The sequence below is a fragment of the Lytechinus pictus genome, chromosome 5, assembly GCF_037042905.1.
Source record: "Lytechinus pictus isolate F3 Inbred chromosome 5, Lp3.0, whole genome shotgun sequence".
NCBI lineage: Eukaryota > Metazoa > Echinodermata > Echinoidea > Temnopleuroida > Toxopneustidae > Lytechinus > Lytechinus pictus.
The window spans coordinates 4,624,528-4,649,446 of record NC_087249.1 but is presented as its reverse complement, the minus strand read 5'-3'; the positions used below and the strand labels follow the sequence as shown (position 1 = coordinate 4,649,446).

Genomic DNA, 24,919 nt, shown 5'->3' with positions numbered 1-24,919 from the left:
TGAAATTCTTAGAACTTTCTTAATCTTTGATGGATTTTTATCCAACCTTCACAAATGTTTTATGATTTTTTTTTCTTCTGTGTTTTACAACAAACTTTTTGTCAGGGTGAAAAGCCAGTGACCACACACACATGTGAACAACAATATCATTTTCTTCGCTTATGTTTTATTTTCATGACTAGTTCTCCTTTGTCTCTTTCATTCTCTTCTTTCTCAACAAATCGAAACAGGAACACTATGTTTACACACATTGTACAATTCACAATATATTTAATAATAATGCAACAGTATAATTTGGTGCTTGCATTACAATAAGAATATTTAAATATTTTATCTCTTTATCATCCACAATGGAATCTGAAGCAGGTCTTCATGTTAAAACAGTAAAATACTGAAAGGTAAAAAGTAAAATGTTAAAGTTTTTTCTGTCTTCATTTCAATCCCTTTACACAATAAGGGTTGTCAGGATAGCAAGTGAAATCCTTGCTTTTAATTAAATGATGCTACCTTTATGACAACTTGTCACCAATACCCTTTAATAATGAGTGGAAATTAGGCAAAATGATAAATGGGCTCAATGGTAATTACATCAATGGTTAGTAGGAGACTTGGACCCTTGTTACATCTGGAAAATCGCTGGCATGGGGCCTGGCCTCAGGTAGGAAAGAAAACAGATGTAAACATATCAAACCAACCTCAGGCCAACTTACAGCGAATCTACCCAAGACCACCATGTAACCCTAACTCAAACCGCGTCTCGGACCACTTGCCGTAGTTTGCCCCCATTTATCAATAGTGGTGTGCATGATAGTCACAAAGAGGAGAGTTAGGACTATGAAGTGTAGCTAGTATATAACCATGTCCAAAATATTGATACAAATAGCCTTCACTTTGCAGACCGCTTTCAAATCCTGGAGTTTATCAACATTTAAATAAGGGTCAGTGCCTTCAAACTCTTAAACTGAAAGTGGGTCAGGAATTTAAACCGACAATTGGATCGACATAAATTCCTGTGGGGGTAAATGAATATGATGTGATGTAAACAGGTACATATTTACGAACCACATCCGTTCGCGAAGCTAATCCACCTTAATTGTCGTCAAGGATGCCACAAGACTTGGGCCGGCCCGGGCCAGCACTTTTCAGATGTAACCTGGGTCTAAGGAAGATTAGACCATGTAGGATGAGACCAAATGGAAAGTAAAGAAGCGGGTATAGACCAATCAGAAAAAGACCAATCAGCAATTTTTCTGATAAGGATGCCCTTTTGATTTGCCTCATTAAGGCCCCTCTTATTTAGATTGGAGATTTTGTGCCCTTTTTATTTTCTCATGTATGTATTAAAAAAAATGATCTAAAAATAAGTATGATAATATGATTTTACATATAAATATACTCCGTAATTTGCGAGGTTGATACTTTCTTCTGCTAAATGATGCTGCACAAACAAAAATATCAACCCTGCAAACCACCTAAACTCGGGCACAAGGATTCGGGGGGGGGGGGTTAGAAAGTTTGAGCAAAGTGGAACTTTGCTCAAACAACAATCGTCAACACAATCACGTGTTGACGCCCTCTCTGTTCATTGATTTTCATCTAAAACGAAACAGAATTCTGTCAATCACAGAACCTAGCTGAATTGGGTAGAACAATCATCTGGCAATGCTACACTCCTCCTGAATCACATTTTCGTATCACTCGGCGGTCAATATAATCATACCAATTTAAATTTGATAATCTCAATATTTTTGCAACTGGCACCATCGTCATTTTCATCTTGAATAATGTTAACATATGCACTGTAAGATCACTCATGGAAATGTGAAATTTACATGAAATCACTTTCCTATTTGATTCAGTGTAGAGGATTCCACAACAAGCCATGTCGTAGGGCAAGCAATAAGCACCTGTGCATTAAAATGTGATCAATCATTATTTTTATAATCTAATGCACAGGTTTCCAAATTGTTGTGTTCTCCATGGTGACGTAATGTGGAAACCCTCTATATCATGATCAAGTTCAGTTTTGGGAGCTGGTAGCTCACTAAATTGACAAAATCCTCTGAGGGTGGCTGCATCTGGACCCGTTCTCTGGCTCGACTGCAAATACTGCATTTGAGGTACAGAAGAATGGCTTAGACCCATTGTTCAGCAGAATGAGCAGACATGTCTAAAAGGCGCCACGCTGATGAAGGATCCAAGATCTCCTGATCTCGACATAAAACCCAGACATATGTTACCCTCATCACCTTCTCCTGCAGCGGAACAAACACAAACATGACCAGATTCAAAATCAATTTCTCTTTCTGCTATTTCCCTTGATAATAATTAGTAAGATTAAGTCTGACCATCTACATGTACATGTATGAGGAACTGAATTGATAAAACATGTACTGGTACAAGAAAGTGCATTTACTTCATAATTGGTGCTAATACTGAGGTAAATATATACAAGAATATGTCGATCAGAGGTGGGCCAGGGTATTTTGATGGGGGGGGGGGGGGGGGGCTGCACGGCCTCAAGCCGACACAACATTTCTCTTCTGTTAGATAACAAGTGTAGTATATACTTAAAGGGGAATCCAACCCAAATAAAAACTAATTTTTAGAGGAAAAAGAAAAAACAGACAAGTTGAAAGGTAAAAATTTGAACAATATCAGATAAACAATAAGAAAGATATGAATTTTTTAAAGTTAGAAAAATTGGTAATCACTGATACCCATGGAGACTTCAAATTGGCCGCATATGTGATGTCATAGTGATGTTAGGCAAGGACTACTCTTCCATGTACTCCAATACATAAAATGGCTAAAATGTAATTTTTTTCAAGTTTTACTTCAAATTATATTTTTCTTTCATAAGACATATAACAATATACTACCTGGGTTATATATAGATTACTACCCCCGGGGAATGAGTACTTAAGGAGAAAACCACAAATCCCTGATAAATAAGTACATGGCCCATGGGAAAGATGTCCATGCCCCTTGTCATAATTTACTTACCCAGTTGCCAATTTGAAATCTACATAGTCTTGGGATCTCAATTTTAAAGCTTCCATATCTTTCTTATTGCTTGTCCGATTTCTTTCAAACTTTCACCATTCTGTTTTATTTATTTTCTCCTTTCCAACACAACATTTTATGACCAAGGCTTGATTCCCCTTTAAAGGGCACAGAACTCTCTCCATTTTCACTTTCTTCCTTTTTTCTGCTTTTCCTCCTCCCACCCCCATTTTTCCACCAACTTATTGAACAAAATCACAAGGAGAGCAATCGCACCCCGAGTGTGGATTAATGTGGAGATTTCATGGTACACCAACGTATTCTTTTGTGGGCACCTTTCTATAAGGATGTTCTTGTCATCTTCAGGAATCTTCAGCTCATTCTCCATGAAGACAATAAAAACATACTTGTCAAAATGTCAAGTTTGGGTTGTCCTATTTAGGACAACACATGCCAACAAAAATATGAATACATGGTGCGCCGTGAAATCACTACACTTATTATTTAATCACTACGGAAACCTTCAGAAGTTAGAGAAAAGTGGATGGTCTTACCAAGTCTCCTTCGACTACAACACCCTTAGCATTCCTAACAGCCATAATCTGTTGAGCTACAAAGCTTATCACTAATACAGGCCCTTGCTCCATCATCTTACCCATAGAGAGCTACAGTAGAGAATAAAACAAAATAAATCTCATCTGTTGTAGCAATTCAATGTCAAATAGATAGATTGAAATGTATTGGATGCACTAAAGTGGTATATACAAACAAACCACTTAACATGACAACTTTAATTTGCATGCAATTTAAAAAGAGAGGAAACAATCAGTTTGACCATTAAAATGCAACATACATGATACCATATACTATTATCATGTATTGCTTTGCATTGCTCAGTGCAAATATTGTGTTTTTCGCTCATTTGAGTTGGAATACGCATAAAAGGATTGGTCAGAGATTCGACAGCTGCAGATCACTAATGCATGCAAGGGCCTAGATCACTACAAAATGGTCACAAGATATTTGGGATCAACAGACTTGTATCAAAGATCTTGAATTTTAAAGGTAATTCTGAAATCATAAGGCTTTATTCAGTTATGAGTAAAGCAGTATGGATAGCTTAATGTGATTAACACATGCAGTTCATGTTTGCCTTTGAATTATTAAAAATGTCTCAATATTTACAATTTTTTTTACCATTTAAGCATAATTTCAGAGGTTTAGGGGAAACTACAAGAATGAGAAAGACATAAACTTGAAAGAAATGTAAGAAAAAAATAATTACCTCTACCATGTCAACATCTAATATTTTGGAATCAAACTTGTATCCCATGGCCGTGGCTTGTTTGATTGGTGTAGCGAGCTGATTATACGGCTGAAAATAAAGCAAAGAACAATATCATTCACTAATGTTCCTGTTGGTTGTTAATCATTATTACTTTTGTTGCATGATTCTATTAAAGTGAGTCTGCCTCAGTCTATATCTCTTGGGACGACAGAAAAATGTCTGACTTAAGCCCGGCTCACACTATGCGATTTGTTGCGACGCGATTTTTCAAGAAATCGCATTTTGCATTAAATACGAAAGTTCCAAGAAGTAAAATTATTTTATTCAAGTTTGGCATAATGTTAGGAATAATAAAATCATAATTTTTACTTTACGGCAAGCCCTGAGGTTGGAGTAAAGTCCAAATCGGCTTCCAGTCACAGCTGATGATGACGTCATTACAATTTGGATTTGAATCTGTTTTTATTCATTCACGGAGGCTCGAACTGGACTGAGTTTCGATTTCAGTAGTCCTACCACTATTCTGAACTCTGATCCGTAAGATTTTATTAATTGGAATGTCCATATAAAATGTTATCACAATTTCTTTGAAATTCGGATCGCAACGAATCGCAGTGTGAGCCGGGCTTTAGAAGATGAAATTATCACAAATCTTTAATATTCAGAGGGGGGGGGGTGTTTCACAAAGAGTTAAGTGTGACTTTGAGTCATGCTTAGTGCTAAAGCACACATGATATGTAATGTGCAATCTTATTGATGAATACGCTGTAGCGTGCGTCCTCTCAGCATTATTCGACCAGTGTGGTGGTACTTCTTTACTGCACAAAACAATATCATTCACTAATGTTACTGTGGGTTGTTAATCATTATCACTTTTGTTGCATGATTCTATTAAAGTGACTCTGCCTCAGTCCAATCTCTTGGGACGACGTGGGTGCGTTGTGGTCTAGTGGTTCTGACTCTCGCCTTTCAAACAGAGGGTCGTGGGTTCGAATCCTAGCCATGGCATATTTTCCTTCAGCAAGAAATTTATCCACACTGTGCTGCACTCGACCCAGGTGAATGGGTACCGGCAGGAAGTACCGGTAATTCCTCAAAGCTGTGCGCACCAGAATTATTAGACTACATGTAGCTTAGCCGGGTTAATATAGGAGTGCCTTAAGCACCTAGCAAGGTGGATATGTGTGCTATACAAATCCTATATTATTATTATTATAAAACTGGGAATTTAAATGCAACTCTAAGTCACGCTTATTAAATCTTCGTGAAACACCCCCCTGGTGTGAAATAATGCTTTAAGTAGGTGATTACTTGTCTTATGCAGGGTCTACTGTACATGTATGTGAATACTGGTATCTTAAAGTCAACATAATTTGATAGTAAAAGGCATACGTTAACATTACAAAGGTCTTATTTAAAATAATACTGAACTTTGAGTCATATTTTATTACAATTCTTCATAATTATGGATGAAAAACAAGAACAAAATTAAAAATCTAATTCATACAGACACTGTGACTGAAAAGTCCTAATTTACTTAATCTCTTGAGATGTTATTTCAAGTCACTTTATATTTCACTTTTTTGAAACACTAAATAATGATTTCATTTTATGGGATAAATTTTGATAACAAATAGACACAGGTAACAAGTGGGACCTTGAAGCTCAAATTTGTTAAATTCAAATCAATGTTAACTCTTTTCATTAAATCGTGGTAATGTCATTTGGGTTTGGGGTGTGTTTTAAAGAAAAATAATACTTTATAATTGAGGAACATAGTTTAAAAAAATACTCACAGCTTCATAACACCAGTCTTTCAGAATTTCTAGATCTCCTCTTATCATTGCCTGCAGATAACATAAGATTCAGAATATCATGTCATCAAATATGGCTGACATAAGCAAAATAACTCATTTTCATTCCTTTACTTGTAGGTAGTATATAAAAATTGAGTTTAATTTAAACTCCCATTAAGCACTGAGCAGAAACTGAGGAAGTAGTTCAACGGACCAATCACCAACAATAAGCTCACTCCTACACCTTAAACTTTCTTTGGCGAGGGTATAACAACTCTGAGACCTTTTACTCTATGATTAAAAAAATTGTTGCATCATCATCATCATCATCATCATTCTAATATGCAGACATGAACCAAATCTGAAGGTGATCCCTCAAAAGGCTCTTCATTTATCACTATATTGGTATATTTTCATGTATGGATGGATGACCTGAAAACATAATGCCTCTGGCAACCACCTACAGTGGGCAGAGGTACAAAAATCCTTTTTACTTAAAGAGCATTGAAAGCACAAATTCCTGAAAGGACAAAAATTAGGGAGTTATCACATTGGAGGGGGGGGGGGGGGGGTTATTAAGCCCCCTGCTTCTAAAGATCAATAGTGAGATTCAATCTTGTAATATCAATATTATCATGTTAAACAAAGCCCGCTGGTAGAACAGTTTTCTGAACTGTAGTGGCTGTTAAGGTTAAAATATAACACTATTATTATTATTATTAATGATAACAATGCTTGAGTTTATGTCTGAAAGCAGTGAAAATGGAATTCACTTCAACTCAACTCACCTCTAGAATGTTTGGTATAATTTCATGCTCACACATTTTAAGAAAGCCTTCCTTGGTAAAAGAAGGATCTATTTTAATGATTTCTGTCAGGACCCCAGACATCTCAGTGGGTGAGAATACTCCTCCTGATAATAATTGAAAAATTATACATAACTTATTTATTTAATATTTTTACAATTCACCTCTAAAATGTTGGTAAAATTTACATATTGTACAAACTGAACACCTGGCCAATGCAAATTTTGGAGCCCCCCCCCAAAAAAAGTTACCCATACAGCCTTGTAGATAATACATTCCACACTTTATCATGCCAATTTTTAAGGCATTTGCGCGATCGGCAACCAAGATCTCAAGGGGGGGGGGGGTGATTCAAACACCCCCCCCCTGGCCAGCTAACGCCAAAAAAGCCCGGCCTGGTTACGGTTAATCTCAGTTTAACAAATTACCCAAGATTATGAAATGTATACATTAAATATAATCATAATGGTAAGAAGTCTAGAAAAAAAAAAAACCAAATAATAACATTTACTACATAATATTAATAGATATAAGGAATATCATGGAAGCAGAAAACAGAAATGTCTTGAGTCTGCTCAATAAATCACGACTTCTTTTTGAACAACCCAATCATGATATTTACTTGTAAAATCCTTAATTTTCATGTTGTTTATGATTGGAATATTATCAGCAACAATTTCCATTAAAAAATACAATAGAATGTATAAGAAAATATTTGGTTATTTTTAAACTTGTATGCACATTTGATCAAAACCCTGGAAAGAGATCGACCATTTTACCTTGTGAAAATACTTTTGTAATCCAATGCACAATTTAGTTGTTAAACTATGACGCATGGATATTTGTACAATTATTGTTTATGGATTTACAGCTGTTGAATAACTAATAGTTGACAGACTCTGTACTAGGTCTACAAACACTAATCATAATATTATCAAACCCATTGTACTCTTACCTAATAGCTGACTGACTCTGTCTGTAACAGCTCTTGAAGCACGAACCATAATATTATCACTTTCATCATAACGCATTTTGAGGTCAAACATCTCTGTAGAAAAACACAAAGATAAAGAAGCAGACATGGTATAAGTTTGCAACTATCCACCAATCTATGATCTCATGAACAACATAACAACATAAAATGGGATTTATTACTGCACATACTTATTAACAGGCCAAAATGTATGTTGTATTTCAATAGCTTTGCACACAAAAAATGAGAGCCAGATGGATTCTCAACAATCCTAACTCAAACCCTATGCCCTCTGAGATATTAAGACCGGAGCAACAGAAGAGGCTGTCTTTACTACAGCAGGTAAGCAGAGCTGCCAACCTTTGAAAGTAAAAAGTAGTAATCCAGAAGCTCAAAAGTCATAATTTTGACATAAAAGTCATAATTTCATATGCACCAAGCAGTATTATACATTTCTTTGAAGAGGTAACATATGAAGAATAGATTCCTTAAAAACAACAAGTGGAATGCCTCTGGCCGTCTCACCTGCATCACGCGATTCAATATAGCAGCAGTGCTGATTTTGAAAACTACTATAACTCGCACAAGATGTTCAGTACGTGATACTTGGTTACTCTTATTTCCACGTTTTATGAACTAGACCAATACACTTATAGAGATATGATGGCAATTCAACAAATACCCCCAACGTGGCCAAAGTTCTTTGACCTTACATGACCTTTGACCTTGATCATGTGACCTGAAACTTGCACAGGATGTTCAGTGATACTTGATTACTATTATGTCCAAGTTTTATGAACTAGACCAACACACTTTCAAATTTATGGCTGTAATTCAACAAATACCCCAATTTGGCCAAAGTTCATTGACCCTAAATGACCTTTGACCTTGATCATGTGACCTGAAACTTGCACAGGATGTTCAGTAATACTTTATTACTATTATGTCCAAGTTTCATGAATCAGATCCATAAACTTTCAAAGTTATGATGGTAATTCAACAGATACCCCCAATTCGGCCAAAGTTCATTGACCCTAAATGACCTTTGACCTTGGTCATGTGATGTGAAACTCATGCAGGATGTTCAGTGATACTTGATTAACCTTATGTATAAGTTTCATGAACTAGGTCCATATATTTTCTAAGTTATGATGACATTTCAAAAACTTAACCTTAGGTTAAGATTTTGATGTTGATTCCCCCAACATGGTCTAAGTTCATTGACCCTAAATGACCTTTGACCTTGGTCATGTGACATGAAACTCAGGCAGGATGTTCAGTAATACTTGATTAACCTTATGGCCAAGTTTCATGAACTAGGTCCATATACTTTCTAAGTTATGCCGTCATTTCAAAAACTTAACCTCAGGTTAAGATTTGGTGTTGACGCCGCCGCCGCCGTCGCCGCCGCCGCCGTCGGAAAAGCGGCGCCTATAGTCTCACTCTGCTATGCAGGTGAGACAAAAATGAATCCTCTTTCTTTTAAGGCTCAGATTCAGAATCATCTCTGGTACCATGGACCTATTACAAATGGACATTCAACGAGAGCATTTTATGGCCACCACCTGTTTCCAGCTGTCAAAATTGCTGTCTCACAGTTAACTTTCTCTTTGCGCTTTTTTTACGACGAGCGCCCGGGGCGGTTGTTTACTCAATCCCTTCTCGGACATTGACAGTCATCGCCCGATCTCTGGCCCTCTTTCGACCAGATGCGGTCATGTTAGCTCGATTGCTGCGATCAGGGAAAGTCCATGCATTACCTATAATGTAATGCGCAATTTATTTCCGGTTTTCAATACATTATTTCACGCTGTCAATACTGTGCAATTGTCGTCTGATCATCACAAAATCCTATTAAATTTCGCCAATCCTCTGGAATTTTACGCCCAAATGAAAATTAACTTCTGACCGAAGGTAAGTGCTACTATCGACATCAATACTGTCCGAAAAAGATGCATTTTTAACGTTTTTCCGCACATTTATCCGTCAAATTTCGACTGCTTTTTTGCTGTTGATTTACTGATCTGCAAGGTCAATGCATATCACGTGCGGTTGTTTGCGATGTACGTAAAAAATATGTTTATGCACGCCTGTTTTCTTGTTTCTGCAATCATTTTCATAGCGCTAACGTTCGCTGCTGTGCGTTGCTTTTGATAAAGTGAACGAACAACATCGCAATGGCATCGCAACATCGAACAGCAGCGTACAATTGATTTCCGCTGTCCATCAGTGATAGCGTGTTTTACGACCGGCTTGATGGGCGTCAGCTGCCAGCGCTCTGTTTATAAAAGGATTGGCGGTGACGGTCTTCGGCCGAAAGGAGGGGATTCGTTGAATGTCCATTTGTAATAGGTCCATGCTGGTATTCTCTCTTTTGCATTTAATACATGATAAATCCAAGAGAAAAAAAACCACAAGATCGAGTCATTAAGCATGTGATGATAACACTCAGAGTGATGTAAACAAAGATACACTATCATGGGAATAATGAGCATCATTGGGCACCTTCAGATGAGTTCACCACTGCCTAAATACTATAAAGTATTAAATGGTAACATACTTATTTGCCCTCAAAAGAGTTATAATTATGGTCAAAGGCATAATGGCATAATTTGACATGAAAATCATAATAATTATGACTTTTTCTAAACAGTTGGCAGCTCTGGGTAAGTGATTCCATAGTTTTGCAGCAACCACAGGGAAGGACATTTGATTTTACAAGCACGTTTCTTGGAAAGGTGCAAAATATGCTGAATTGATGAGAATGAAGGAGTGTTATGGACTTAAAAATAACAACTCCAGTGATTGAAAGTCTAAAATGTGTGGTTTTTTTAGGAATCATTACATCATTGACATTCTAACTGAACTTAATCTAAATTGCAGCTCCTTATCAATAAATAGGTGCAAAATAATATATGTTGTGTTCCTAGTTCAGTTCAGGGCTTGGCCTTGTGGCTCTGCTTTACAGCATAGCTATAAACTTTGATTTCATATCCAGTTGATTCAGCAAAGCACTCGTTCATTGAATTAATCATACTAAGAAACAAGAAAGAGGATCCTGACAATGACTACTTACTATTAAATACTTGGTTATTTTCACTGAAGTTCTTCCATTGTTGATACCATTTAGAATCCTTGTGTAGAACCATACCAGTTGCATCTCTATAATAGGAAGATAAGAAGTGTGAGAACAATGATTGGTAGATCTTGAAAGTATAAAGTGATTCCTCAGTTTCAAGGACTTGCCACTGAACTATAGACTAGTTTGGACATATCATTTTTATAAAACTATGAGAGTTTGAGCTGGTCAGAGGGGAAGAGCCAACAGAAGCAGACATGGAAGCAAGAGGTGGAGGAGAGTAGGTGGGTTTGGTTAAGGGAGGAGGATGCTCCAAATAGAGTAAAGTAGAGGGAGGGGTGAGGGTGATTTCTGTGAGTGCAAGGTGAATCTGGCCACCCTTGTTGTCAGAGACTTAACCAAATGGATTATTACTTCTAATACTATATGTGTGATACCAAGAATATGCTCTGATCGTATTCGAATGAAATGATATATACAATGTCAATGTATCTCTACATCACAATGCAAACTAAGCGGGCATATCCCACAGGGCTCACTATTGGGACCATTTATGTTCACTCTCTTTGTCAATGATATGCAAAATTGTGATACTTGCATATTTACATCAACAAAAAGGTCTCAGAAAGCTGTATGTAATGAGAATAATGCTTTAATATCTTTATCCAATTAACTATCTGATAATAGACTGAAACTTAAATAATTAATCAATTAACGTCAGGCCATGTTTAATGGGTAAGCTCAATGCCTGAAGAAAGGCAACTGGGGCTAAATAACTGAAATTTTAATTGAAAGCTGTATAATATTTGGGAGTCATTATTGACAAGAATTTGCAGTAGGTAAATCATGCTGAACATGTTAAGAAAAAAGTTGTGACACGTATTTACCTTTTGAGAAGAATTCAACAATACATTGAGCAAATATGGCACTATTATTCTATAAAACTATGTTGCAGAGCAACTTTCACTACTGCAGCTCTATTGGGATGAAAACCTGTATCAAACTTACTCATTGGCTTCAAAGGTCTTTGTCATTCCATCTTCTGTATTTAAGCCTTCTGTTCTTTTTCGTAACCGAGCTGAAATAAATTAAAAAATATATTATAATAGTATGCCTTGCAATCGAGCTTGGAAAATCTTGCTGGAATGCTCCCTAGGGAGTGGAGAAAGTACACATATTTTGTAATATATCTGTAAAGCACTAAGAGATGTTGTCACAATGTTGGTGGTGATTTTTTTACCTGATTGCTAAGAAAGCATGAATGCTTGCAAGCAAGCGACCAGAGGACCGTTGGGCTAAGGTCCTCTCCAATGGACCTGGTAATGAGGATAAATGCTTTACCAAAGTGCACTAGCGCACCAAATGGGAATCAAACCTGATTAATCAAAGTTCGAAACCCCTACTCTATCGACTGAGCTATAAATAAATGTATAATGATAACAATACTAATGCTAATACAATACTAACATATAAAATAAACAAAAACATGGGACATAATCAAACTTATAAACATAACATAAGATTTTCTCCAATATGCTTGGGTCAACATGACTAAAAGCCCGATCTCCATAATGCTTGGTCCGGCTACACGGAATATCTAGGGTGGTAAATGTGGAAGATCATATGACGAATAATGGCCATGCTTCACGACAGGACCTTTGATGTAAGTCGGTGCTGCGTCATGGAGAACTTTGAACACTCATGTCAGGATCTTATTTTCAATTCTTCTAGACACAGAAAGCCAGTGGAATTCTTTAAGGGTTGGGGTAATATGTTCATATCAAAAGCCTTACAGAAAAGTATATCATTATGATGATGATTTGACTTACTTGGTGCCCTGTAAGGCCTTGCCTTGGATGTTGTACTCTCATCTATTTCCTCTTTTACAGCCTTTACACTCTGTGAAATAAGATGGTCATTGTGTCAAAATAATGTGTTTCACAATGACTAACAATCACTACTATTTGGATTCCATGTGTTCTTACATATTGACATTTATCCAAGAAATTTATTTATTTATCTAATTATATATTTGATTTATTTAGTCATTAATTCATTCATTATATACACATAAATATTGACCAGCAGTAAGGGCTGAAAGGTTCAATTTACAATCTGATTACAATGCCAAATTTAAAGGACAGTATAGAATTACAGAATTAAAAAGCTGTCATGTTAAATTTTGAAAACAAACTACTTTGCCATGAAGTTTACCACGTATGTTCAATCTCTTGTATGATTAAGGCTTCATTAACATCTGGATTCATTCACTGCAAGTATGTCTTACCTTCTACAAATCAAATTTTACATCACAGCAAAGAATACCTCCTGATTACCCAAGCGTGAACGTATGAAAATGGTATCAAATATTCAGGGGAAGATATGCTTTCAGGAGTCAGGACATATGGAATGAGTATGGGTTTATGACAAGGACTTTCATAAAATTTGGTAGTATCAAGAAGTTGATTTAAGGAAAAAATATAATGGAAATAAATGTCAAACCTGTGAAATAGTCTTGAATGCAGCACTTTGACTAATTTCCTCTCCTGATTTACTGACCCTCTCCGCAGCACCTTTAGCACTCTTTGAAAGGTCATCGATTCCTTTCTTTACCCATTCCTGCTTCTGGGCTTCTTCTACTCCCTGTATAATATCAACAAATTGTGAAAAAAAATTAGGCAGTCATTTCACAATTAATGCTTTTCATATTCTCAAGGCATTCTACGAAGATGGCAGTTTATGAAGAGAGATCCCTCCAATTAGAAAACATGAAGAACTAGTTGGATTATTGAGTGCAATTTATGCCTTTGCAATTGCCATATCAAGAATATATTACACCCCTAACCTATGTACCTCAATGTGATTTAAAACGGAGGTTTCAATTGCAATTATACTATGTAAAAGCTTTGTCTCAAATAACATCAAATGGTATGTTCTACTGACAAACACTTGTTTCATTGGATAACCAGAAAAAAACACAAAATTAGCCCCTACATGTATTATGGGTGAGTAGGAGTAGGAGTAGGAGTAGGAGTATTGAAATGCTGATTTTGGATGTATTGGATGTCAAAAGTTACCTTCCAAAAGTTAGGAGAAATAATCAAAGATAAATGACCCGTTTTTACAGATACTGTGTATCTCCTATCATTGATAAAATATATTGTACTTGGATTATTTGTTTTGTATGACAAAAAAATCCAGCATATTCAGCACATAAGAAATGAATGTATATTAATAACTCAGCTGAATTTTTGTCAACTCATCTTCTACATATGAGATAGCCCTCTTTACCCGAATGGCTGTTCTTTCTGAGGGGTCCAAAACATACGGTACAATGATATTACACTCATTCTCCAACTCTCTTCATACCTTCGATACTTTTTCCTTGATGTCATCAAAAGTATGTCTGACTGCTGCTGATCCTCGCGCTGTCTCCTTCTCTAAATTTTCCTATACAATAATATAACAAATGATATAGCATCAATTTCTAACAATAAGCAAGTGGAATTCACCTTAACCCTAATTCTCCCGGGGGGGGGGGGGGGGCCATAATGGCCCCCCCCTCGACAATTTTCGCGATATATCCGCTGCGCAAATTTTTTTGACCTCGCCGCTCACTGACTTTTTACTTTCAAGTCTCGCGCAAATTTTGAGACCAAATTTGTGACGACTGGATACGCGGTTACGACATTACGCAACATTATGTAAGTGCATGTCAGACCCAAAATTGCTCACAAACGTGATTTCATGTACAAATCCAATGCAAATTGTGTATTTAGCCAAAATTCATAAATGTATCATTATTTCTACTTTTACTGATTGAATTTAATTAATTTTGCCTTGCTTATGATCAGAATTAAGTCTGGAACGATTTCCATTGAAAAAACAATAAAAAAACAAAAAGTAAAAAAAACAAGGAAATACATAAGAAATTCATAAAACAATAAAATACATAAGAAATTGATTTCCAAACTGAAGTTTTTTTTAATTGCGATTGTTAAGAATGCTACAAAGAATATTTTAACCAAAAATTAGCATTCTAGGAGCTTTATTTAGTGAATTAGAGCAAAAAGTATGATTTATGCATAAATTAGCATAATTAATTCATATAAAATAAAATCTCATTATTTTGGAAAATTTTACCATACAGCCTTGTAGATTACATCGCACACAACCAGCGTGCAAATTTTTGCGTCGCTCGAGCGATCAGCGGCCGAGATCTTAAGGGGGGGCCATAATGGCCCCCCCCCGGGAATGACAAGAATCAAAATACCCCGGGAGATTGAGGGTTAAATCTTTCATCCAGCTTGGAAAATAATTATTAGATCATACTGTAAGTGAGCTTCAGAAGTAAAGTGGTCTAATAATCATTTCCCAAAGTGTATATTGCAGAAGTCATTATTCTTTATACTAGGAATTCTGCAATATACACTTTGGGAAAAAAATATCAGCATATTTGTTCAACAGCCATGAAACAGTAATTGCAACAAGCAATATTTTTCTTGAAAAAGTTGTTTAAGTCAAGAATAATTGTACTTTAAAGTCATAGATCTAATTCTATTAAGTTCACATAAACATAACCAAGTAAAATCATGAAATCTTCTCTGCCAAGCGATCACACTGAAGATTGCCAACACGAATAAGGGAACATGTATTATTATTGGTTGGAAAAAGACCTATTACCTGACAGGAAGGCCATGCTTATACTCCTAATTATGCAGTAATAATGTATTTTATACTCGAATCATTCACATTTAGTAAATAGTTCTTAATTATAAATATAAACATTATGGTGGATATTTGATTTGGTTGTGTTTGAACTCATTTTGAGATTGTTAACTCAGCAATACCTAACAAGTGGAACACCTATGACAGTCTCGCCTGCATTACGCGATGTAATTTAGTAGCAGTGCTGACTTTGAAAACTGCTATGACAAATAATTATTCACAAAAAAAAAAATTCACATGATAATAAAATGCTAGGTTCATTGAACCTAAGTGAACTTTGACCATGATCATGTGACCTAAGACTCCAACAAGACAATCAGAGATCCTTGATTAACCTTATGTCCATGCTTCATCAACTAGATCCATAAGTTTTCAGAGTTATGAAGGCATTTCAACAAATACCTCCGACATGGTCAAGGTTCATTGACCCTCAATTAACTTTGACATTAATCATGTGACCTGAAACTAATGCAAGACAAAAAGTGATACTTGATAACTCTTATGTCCAAGCTCCATGAACTAGATCCATATGCTTTCAAAGTTATGACAACATTTCAAAACCTTAATCTTGGTTAAGATTTTGGTGTTGACGATGCTGCCGCCGCCACCGTCACCTATAGTCTGCTATGTGGGTGAGATAAAAATCAATCAAACTCACAAATTTCTTTCTTGCTTCCTGTAAGGCATCTGACTGTTCAAGTTTCTCTGCCTCCTCTCTGAACTTCTTGATATTATCCTGTCAAGAGAGTTATTCAGTGATAGAAATTAAATTGCACTATATCACACAGCACATAATAAATGAGTACAACATTTCCTTGCCTCTTTGATCCAAAGGAAATGTAGAAATTCTCAATCTGACAGACAGCCAAAGAAAATATCTGACAGAAAGCCCCAAGCCAAGACAATATTTATGTCATTTTTCTTTGTATAATAGATGAAGTTGAGCATAAGACATTGCACCAAGCTTTAGCTTTAACAAAAAAATATTTAGTTAAATTTGGGGGAAAATTTAGAATGAATGACAATTTTTTTAATGATCAAAACTTCTGTGAGCTTAACACCTTATTGTCGAGAACTTGTAGCAGTTGCATTTGAAAAATGAATACCTTTCATTAGTGTAATATGTCTTCATTTGTTCATTTCTAGATCAGATTAGATAATTAGAGTAGAAGAATGACATGAATAACCACTATCCAACTCACAAGGAAGACATATCAACAAATAAGACTCAGAATATAGCAAATATTTGGTATTTGATTTTCACCAGCCATAAAAGATATAAAAATTTAATTATTATAAATATAACTTTCATCATTATTATAATTTCTTCCAGATTCATTTGAAACAGGATATCATTGATTTACACACACTGACACTTGGGTTGTTATTTCATTGGTTTATTTACAAGCTAATTTTGGAACCCTCACCACAACTGGCATTTATCTTTGTCTATAAGTTCTAAACAGTTTGAAATTAGGTACAATGAATGTCCAGCTGATATCTTAAATATATTTATAAGCTTGAAATGATTCCAATACCTTCATCTCTTTGTTTTTGTTCATTTCCTGTTTGATGTTATCAATGAAACCGGAAATGAAGCCTTTCCTCTGAGACTGTTGGGAGTAACATCTTGCCTGGATAAAAGATAAACAAAAAAACTTTTTAATAATAATATCAATAAATCATTATCACCCTCGGCTTAATCTAACCCAATAACTGTAGTTCATGGATTAGGGCAATCCACAAACTACAGATATTGGGTTAACTTTGCCCAATGCTTGGCAATTCGTAATAATAATAATAGGCATTTATATAGCCCCATCTATCTAGAAATATTATATTCCGAGGCGCGATGTTATTATTATTATTATTACCCGGCTTTAGCTCGAGCTGCCTTTATGCGCTCATGCATTCAAGGAATTAATCCTGCCGGGTACCCATTTACCTCACCTGGGTTGAGTGCAGCACAATGTGGATAAATTTCTTGCTGAAGGAAATTATACCATGGCTGGGATTCGAACCCACGACCCTCTGTTTCAAAGTCAGAAGACTAATCCACTGGGCCACAACGCTCCACACAATCATCCATGTGCATCCTGTGTCTACATTCTGTATAGTGTACAATTATTTTTTACTTTTACTGAATCAAAACAATCAGGCATGATATTCCCCTCTGAAAAGTACCCAAGGGTGGCTAAGTCCCCGCCAAAGTCCGAGACGCCCTGGTCGGGGTTACAAGCTCTTGCATTGTAAAGAAATCAAAAGTGATTTATCAAGGTGAGTCTGCATGACAACTTTATCATTTGACTTAAAAAAGCAATAAAAACAGCATGAGAATATTCTTTCACGTAACAAGAAAATAAATAACAATTTTTTTTTTAATAACTAAAAAAAAAAATAATAATAATCTGAAAAAAAAATAATTTAAAAAATCGGAATTCCGATTTTTGGGGAGAATATCATGCCTGAAGAATTTATATCCTGTTATTTACACTATGACTGAAATAGTGTCGGCAATGATTTCTGTTGAAAGAAATAACAAGTGGAGCGCTTCTGGCAGTCTCACCTGTATCACACGGTTCAATATAGTAGCAGTGCTGACTTTGAAAACTACTATAGGCCTAAAATAATTATTTAAAAAAAAAACACCATTCATATAATGATACAATACTACATTCATTGACAATAAATGACATTTGACCTTGATCATGCAACCTACGACTTGTCAGTGATACTTGATTACCCCTATATCCACATTTTATAAACTAAATCTATAAACTTTGAAAGTTATGACAGCAATCTAATAATTACCTCCAAAATGGCCAAAGTTCAATGACCTTAAATGACCTTTGACTTTGGTCATGTGACCTGAAACTCACATGAGATGTTCAATGATACTTGATTACTCTATGTCCAAGTTTTATGAACTAGATCCATACACTTTCAGAGTTATTGGTATTGGTGGTGATTTTTTACCTGATTGCTAAGAAAGCATGAATGCTTGTAAGCAAGCAACCAGAGGACCGACGGCTTAAGGTCCTCTCCGAAGGACCTGGTACTGAGGATTAATGCCTTACCAAAGGGCACTAGCGCACCAAGTGGGAATCGAACCCGGGTCACCGGAATACGAGTCCCCCGCTCTACCGACTGAGCTAACGCACCTCCTGTAATGATGGTTATTCAACAAATACCCCCAACATGGCCAAAGTCCATTGACCTTTGACCTTTGTCATGTGACCTGAAACTGTCACATGATGTTCAGTGATACTTGATTACTCTTATGTCCAAGTTTTATGAACTAGACCAATACACTTAGAGTTATGATGGTAATTCAACAAATACCCCAACATGGCCAAAGTTCATTGACCTTAAATGACCTTTGACCTTGATCATGTGACCTGGGGAGCGTTTCATCAACATTTCCATCCGACAAGTTGTCAGATCAGACATCTTTCCTTGATTTTGATTGGCTGAGAAGCACAGTTCCTATGGCAACTGTCGGATAAAATGGGACTTGTCAGATAAAAAGTCTGACAAGTCGTTTCATGAAACGCTCCCCTGAAACTCGCAAAGGATGTGTAGTGATACTTGATTACTCTTATGTCCAAGTTTCATGAAACAGATCTATAAGCTTTTAAAGTTATGATGGTAATTCAACAAATACCCCCAATTTGACCAAAGTTCATTGACCCTAAACGACCTTTGACCTTGGTCATGTGACTCAAAACTCAGGCAGGATATTCAGTAATACTTGATTAACCTTATGGCCAAGTTTCATAAACTAGGTCCATATACTTTCTAAGTTATGCTATCATTTCAAAAACTTAACCTTCGGTTAAGATTTGGTGTTGACGCCGCTGCCGTCAGAAAAGCAGCGCCTATAGTCTAACTCTGCTTCGCAGGTGAGACAATAAAACAAAGGGATACAAAAGAAAAAAAAAATGAAATACTTAAGAAAAGAAAATCATATCACCATTGTATTTAATATAAACATTTGATAAAAACCCTAAAGAGTAATTCTTGCAGTTTTTGAGCTACATTTTAAGATTTACAGCTAAATTATGATTTTATTCATTGATTAGCATAATCAATTAGTTAAAAATAAATTTAAATAATTTTGATACAATTATCTATCCCATTTGGGAGATTATGCCATGGGAAACATGCAATCATGCGATCAACAACTTAGATCTGAGAGGGGGGCAAACAAGCACTCCCCCCTAGGCAATTCAAAATAGATCAGGCTTTATTATAGGGTTAACCCCATACAATTTTTTTTTCTGACTGTCTTATGTAACCCCGCAATATTAGCTTAGCCAAGGTAATGCTTCAACCGCGACTGTCTATCACACAGCTCATGAATATTGATTTGTACATATTTAAAGTGAAATTTTGACTTCTATGAATGGCTAATGTTTTGCCCCACATTTCCTTAGCCCAGTTGGATCTTTCAGACTACAGCTCTTAGCACCACAATTGCTTGGCTAGCACCACAATAAACCAGTGTACCTTCTTTTTAGCAGAGCTAGATGGTAATTTACTATTTACCATGCTAGCCTACTTTGGTAAAATGTAATCTGAAACCAAAGTGGGCTAAGCTTTAACCCCAGGAAATTGGTGGGGCTTTGACCCCCCCCCCTTAGCCCTACCTATTGCCAGTTAAGCAAAGTTTTGTAGTCTGAATGTTCATATAGGTGTTATTCTGATGCAGTGACATACTGTACCTGAGTTAACCTGACATCCAGCTGTTCATTTATGAATGTGTCTCCATTCTGATTGACTGAAGTTAGAAAGGGATGTGGCCTCTGACATCTTGAAACAATGCGAACCTATGAATAAACAAACATCCAGACAATATAAGATGACAAAGCGGATCTATTCCTAATGATACGATTGGTTGTATAAGCATACATATCACAGACTTTGTGATATTGAAATATCAAACAGACAATCCAAGGACATGAAGCTAGACAATGTTATGGATGCCTGGTGACTGTCCAAAATGCCACTCTTATTGTCACTGGATATAGTCGAGTAGGAAATGGGGGTTCCCGTGCACCGTCATGATATATTTTTTTAATCAACTTTTTTGTATTACCTGAAGTGTCTATTAAATGAATCTTGATGTTTCCTTAGCAAAATCGTGTGCCATTGGGTCAAAATTTGCAATTTTGGTGGCATTCTTGGATTTTTCATAAAAATCAATCATTTTCATATTTTCTTGCACAGACAAATGGTAAAATCTTAAATGAATACGCATTTTACGATGATTTACATGTAGATCGAAGAAATTGATTGCAATCATTTTCTGGACAGTCCGATTAATACTTTTTGAAAAATGAGAATTTATGCCAAAATTTTCTTGTTTTTGTCAAAAATTTGCATGTGCATTGATATCTGTTTTATCATTAACATCAACAACTAATGCAAAATATCAGCATTCGACATGAAAGAGGATATATTAATGAGAATATTGATATGGGCGATTCCAAGCAAAAGGAAACATTTTCCAAAAATTCATATTAGCTCTATTTCAAATGTGGATAAAAATTATCTCTCAAAACTCATATGGAAGTTCATAAATACAAAGGGTGATCATAATTAGCCTCAATTTTTTTTCTTACGCATCTCCTTATAGGAGAATCCGAACCATACAAAAGATTATAAACATGGGACTGCATATATATGTTTTTTAAACTTTAATTTCAATTTAACAGAAAACTATTGGTTGTTTTGTAAAATTTTGTGTTGGATAATCTGAAGATCATCATTTTACATCATATTAAAAGAAAATTTTCAAATATAAGTTGAGGGAAGGGTTAAGTAGTGCCGGAAAAAGTGTAATGCGACTATTGGTAAGTGTTTGGATTTGAAAGAGCTATTAAAAAGTAATCAGTCACTTTTTTCCATGTCCTTTTTTTGTGTAATGCGACTGACCGATTTTCAAGATGTCATGGCATCCACAATATAGTGCATACAACCTTTGTGTACATTGTATATGTATGTGTTGTTTTAAAGCCTCAATTGTCAAGATACATTGAAAGTATAAACTTGACAGAAAGACTCACCCTTGTAGGTTTGACAGGACCAAGTATTAGAAAAGGCACGTAAAAGTGAAATGAGACTTACCTTGGAATCGCCCATTTTATAAGCTTCATGACAGTATTTGTGTCTTAATTTGCTTAAAGGGCAAATACCTCCAAATGTATTACTCAATATTGCGATAAAATTACATCATGGCATGCCTTTCAAGAGAGTACAATAAGTTAAATCGGTCTTGCATCTTGGTGTGACTAACAAGATTTCATTTTTATTGTCTCATTGATGCAAATAAAAAAAAACACAATTGTTGAGAAAACATTTTTTGAGATATCATAATCCGAAAAAAAATAATAATTTCATTTTTTTCAAAGTAAACTTTGACATTGAATGAACAGATACCAGATTCCATCATGGCTGCTTCTATGAAAAAACTTGATTTCAAATGACGCTTTTGATAATTTTTCCTTTATTTTGGGTAACTTAATATGTTCATCAACTGTAAAAAAATAGGGGAATATTGACAGGTAATCATATTTATCCGCAATTTCATAACATTAACAGGATGTAAGAAGAACAATCCATAGACAAAACAAACCATGTGACTTTAATTTGTCCCCACATTCTCAAATTGGTATTAGATCTAGACATGCTAGACTTGCAAACTTATGCAAATCTTCCATCTATAAGTATATGGATGGAAATATTAGTTTCACTTCACTTCCAATTCAAATTAATAATTAGAAATATTCCCAAAACAGTTTAAATGTTTACAAAAAATTGTAAACATTTTTTGTGTTAAACCTCAATGGTGGTTTAAACATCGGTTAAACATTTTGAACTTCCCCTAGTTTAATAAATTATAACTGATGCAACAATATGAACTTGCAAAAAAATTGAGACTGAGAGGTTCAACTTTACACTCATTCAATGTACAAAAATAACAAGGTAATGATATAACTTTGCTTTATACAGATTACAGACCACTCATTATGATACAGACCACTCACATGTATTGCGAGGTATTAGTAATAATAATTAATAGACAAACCTTGCACATGCACAGTGTTCTGTTTTTAACCAGCGTGCAGCGAAGATTTTTTGAAAAAAACCTATCATGCCTAGGCTAAGTGCATAGAACTTCCCCTTTAAAATTAAAGGGTACAAATTGAAAATCAACAGTAAAATTTCAATGAGCTAACCCTGATGGTTTGTGTAGTGTAGCGTACACAAGTCACAATCCATCCCCCGAGTCCTGCGCTGTAGCCGGCACCCTCCGGCTCCGATCGCGATCCGGCCTCGCGGGATCAGGCACCAAATCTGGCCGACAATTACCAACAGAGATATCAGTACATGGGGCAATGTTAAGGCCTAATTCCACTCTCCGCGTGCGACCAATTTCAGGATCAATTACCAGAACTCAACATTATTCTTCAAAACCGCTATGGTAAAACGTTAACACAGACCAATCGTGTTCTTTTTCCATATAAATATGATACTTTTTTGGCCAAATTTAACAGGAATACGAAATGCAAGACACTACTTACCTGGCGGCTCAATCTTACCATGGACGCAGACATGTTGGATAGAGACGCAATGGACTCATGTGCCTGGACTAAAATGACGTCATTTTTTGCAGAGAATTTATGGAAAAGTGGAATAGTCAGCAGGCAGCATAAATCATGTCATGATTTACCGGCTACTTCGATAATTTTGTCTGATTTTTCACTTTTATGTGATTGATGACGTCACAAGGAACAAGTTTCAACTTGGTGACAAATTTCTAATGTATGACCATGTTAAGGGTCAAAATTGGGTCAATATAGGGGTTTTGTTTGTTTGTTTGTTTATTTATTATTCGATTATTAAAAAAAACATGAGATATATATTACATAAGTACGTGACATAAATGGCATAAATAGAAATAAACAAAATGAATTGCAAATGAATAGATACAATACAATAATCGAAAGGATAGCCCATTTCAGAGTTATTGACATAAATTACTCTGGTCTTCCATGGGGTCAATTTGTTAAATTGCCCCAATTCTGTCGGGTGACACATCAAATTGTTTGTCTTGTTATACTGAACAAGAAAGTGTACACAATAATTATACTCGTGACCTCCCGTTAAAAAGTTATGACCGGAAATGTCAAAAGGTCAACGAACTTTTGTTAAATGGCAAATTACATTGAAGGTGTTGAGAAAGCTATTTTGGGGGGTTATTTATTTTTTTGCATGTGTGTATTTTTTTCATTTTCGATTTTGATAAGTTCATCTTCAGAAGTCTTAATCCAGAAGATATAAACATGATACTTAGGGCCAAGACAAGGTATGGGAAATGTCAAAAGGTCAACAAACTTTCATTGGTATCCAAAATACACTAAAAGCGGTTAGAATTTTAGAAGTCTTATTTTTCGTGGGTTCTATATTTTGAAAAGTCTCTATATCTAAGAAGACATTATATATAAAGCCTGGGTCAAATGTGCTTATTTAGGAACGAAATAGATCAATAAAAGATAGACGTCGAATACATTCAGTGTGGTATCATGGTATTGCAGGAATACCTTGACAAACCCTAATGCCCTTAAAATCGTATCTGTTTATTTCGTAAAATATGAAAGTCATATTTCAGAGGTATGTAAAAAGTGGGCGTGGCCTATGACGTCAATTTTCAAAAAATGCCCAAGGGTGCTCAAGTGGCACCCGTCGGATTCTTGAAGTAGACACCCTATATTACAACTTTCAGCAAAAAATTGCATATATACCCAACTTGACGGTCGTGCAATAATTTTGATCATATCTACCCGACTACAAGGGGTGATCTATATGCCAAACATCTCAAGGGAATCCAAACTCTCAAGGAAGCTAGGCCCCCTTGTAAAGCAGGCCTCTGGCTTGGATGGGTCTACCCTACTTTTTATAAAGAAAACCTGAAAAAATAGATATTAAATAAATATAAAACGTGAATATTTGAGAGAAAGGAAATTTGTTTATCTTGTAATTCCCACCAAGAATAACCCCTCCAATTTAGTGCATTGCTTAACATATGGGAATGAGCGGCTTGAAGTGCAAGCTTTAATTAGGAATGATAGATACTGCAATTAAACTCAATTTTAAGGTAATAAGAATGTAATTATTGAAGATATAATGACGTGCATAATAACACCACAATTGTTGTTTTGAACGAGAGTGGCAACCCCT

The 24,919-nt window shown here is 35.6% G+C and overlaps 1 protein-coding gene across 2 annotated transcripts; it reads right to left on the bottom strand.

Annotated features, from left to right (window-relative positions):
- Nucleotides 1-249: 249 nt before the first annotated feature.
- LOC129261909 (mitochondrial import inner membrane translocase subunit TIM44-like) lies at nucleotides 250-23,539 on the bottom strand. 2 transcript variants are annotated; one of them, XM_064099666.1, is made up of 15 exons: nucleotides 23,263-23,539; nucleotides 20,401-20,505; nucleotides 17,215-17,310; nucleotides 16,335-16,412; nucleotides 14,318-14,398; nucleotides 13,451-13,591; nucleotides 12,778-12,847; nucleotides 11,957-12,026; nucleotides 10,946-11,031; nucleotides 7,852-7,944; nucleotides 6,879-7,003; nucleotides 6,091-6,141; nucleotides 4,292-4,381; nucleotides 3,561-3,671; nucleotides 250-2,255 (listed from the first exon to the last, which is right to left on the bottom strand). In XM_064099666.1, the coding sequence occupies exons 1-15, from the start codon at nucleotides 23,293-23,295 to the stop codon at nucleotides 2,136-2,138; spliced, it is 1,350 nt and encodes a 449-aa protein (XP_063955736.1). In that variant the 5' UTR covers nucleotides 23,296-23,539; the 3' UTR covers nucleotides 250-2,135. The 2 variants fall into 2 exon arrangements, with proteins under 2 accessions (XP_063955736.1, XP_063955737.1); XM_064099667.1 differs by having other exon boundaries at nucleotides 23,281-23,513.
- Between the last annotated feature and the right edge of the window lie 1,380 nt (nucleotides 23,540-24,919).

What these genes read in the sequence shown, in the direction of transcription:
- LOC129261909 (XM_064099666.1), bottom strand. Translation starts at nt 23,295, where the DNA reads ATGTCTGCGTCCATGGTAAGATTGAGCCGCCAG. An exon ending in AAGACCTTTGAAGCCAATGA is followed by an intron (nt 11,032 to 11,956) that starts GTAAGTTTGATA and finishes TTCCTATTATAG; the next exon opens with AGATGCAACTGGTATGGTTC. An exon ending in TAGATGTTGACATGGTAGAG is followed by an intron (nt 3,672 to 4,291) that starts GTAATTATTTTT and finishes TCTCTACTGTAG; the next exon opens with CTCTCTATGGGTAAGATGAT.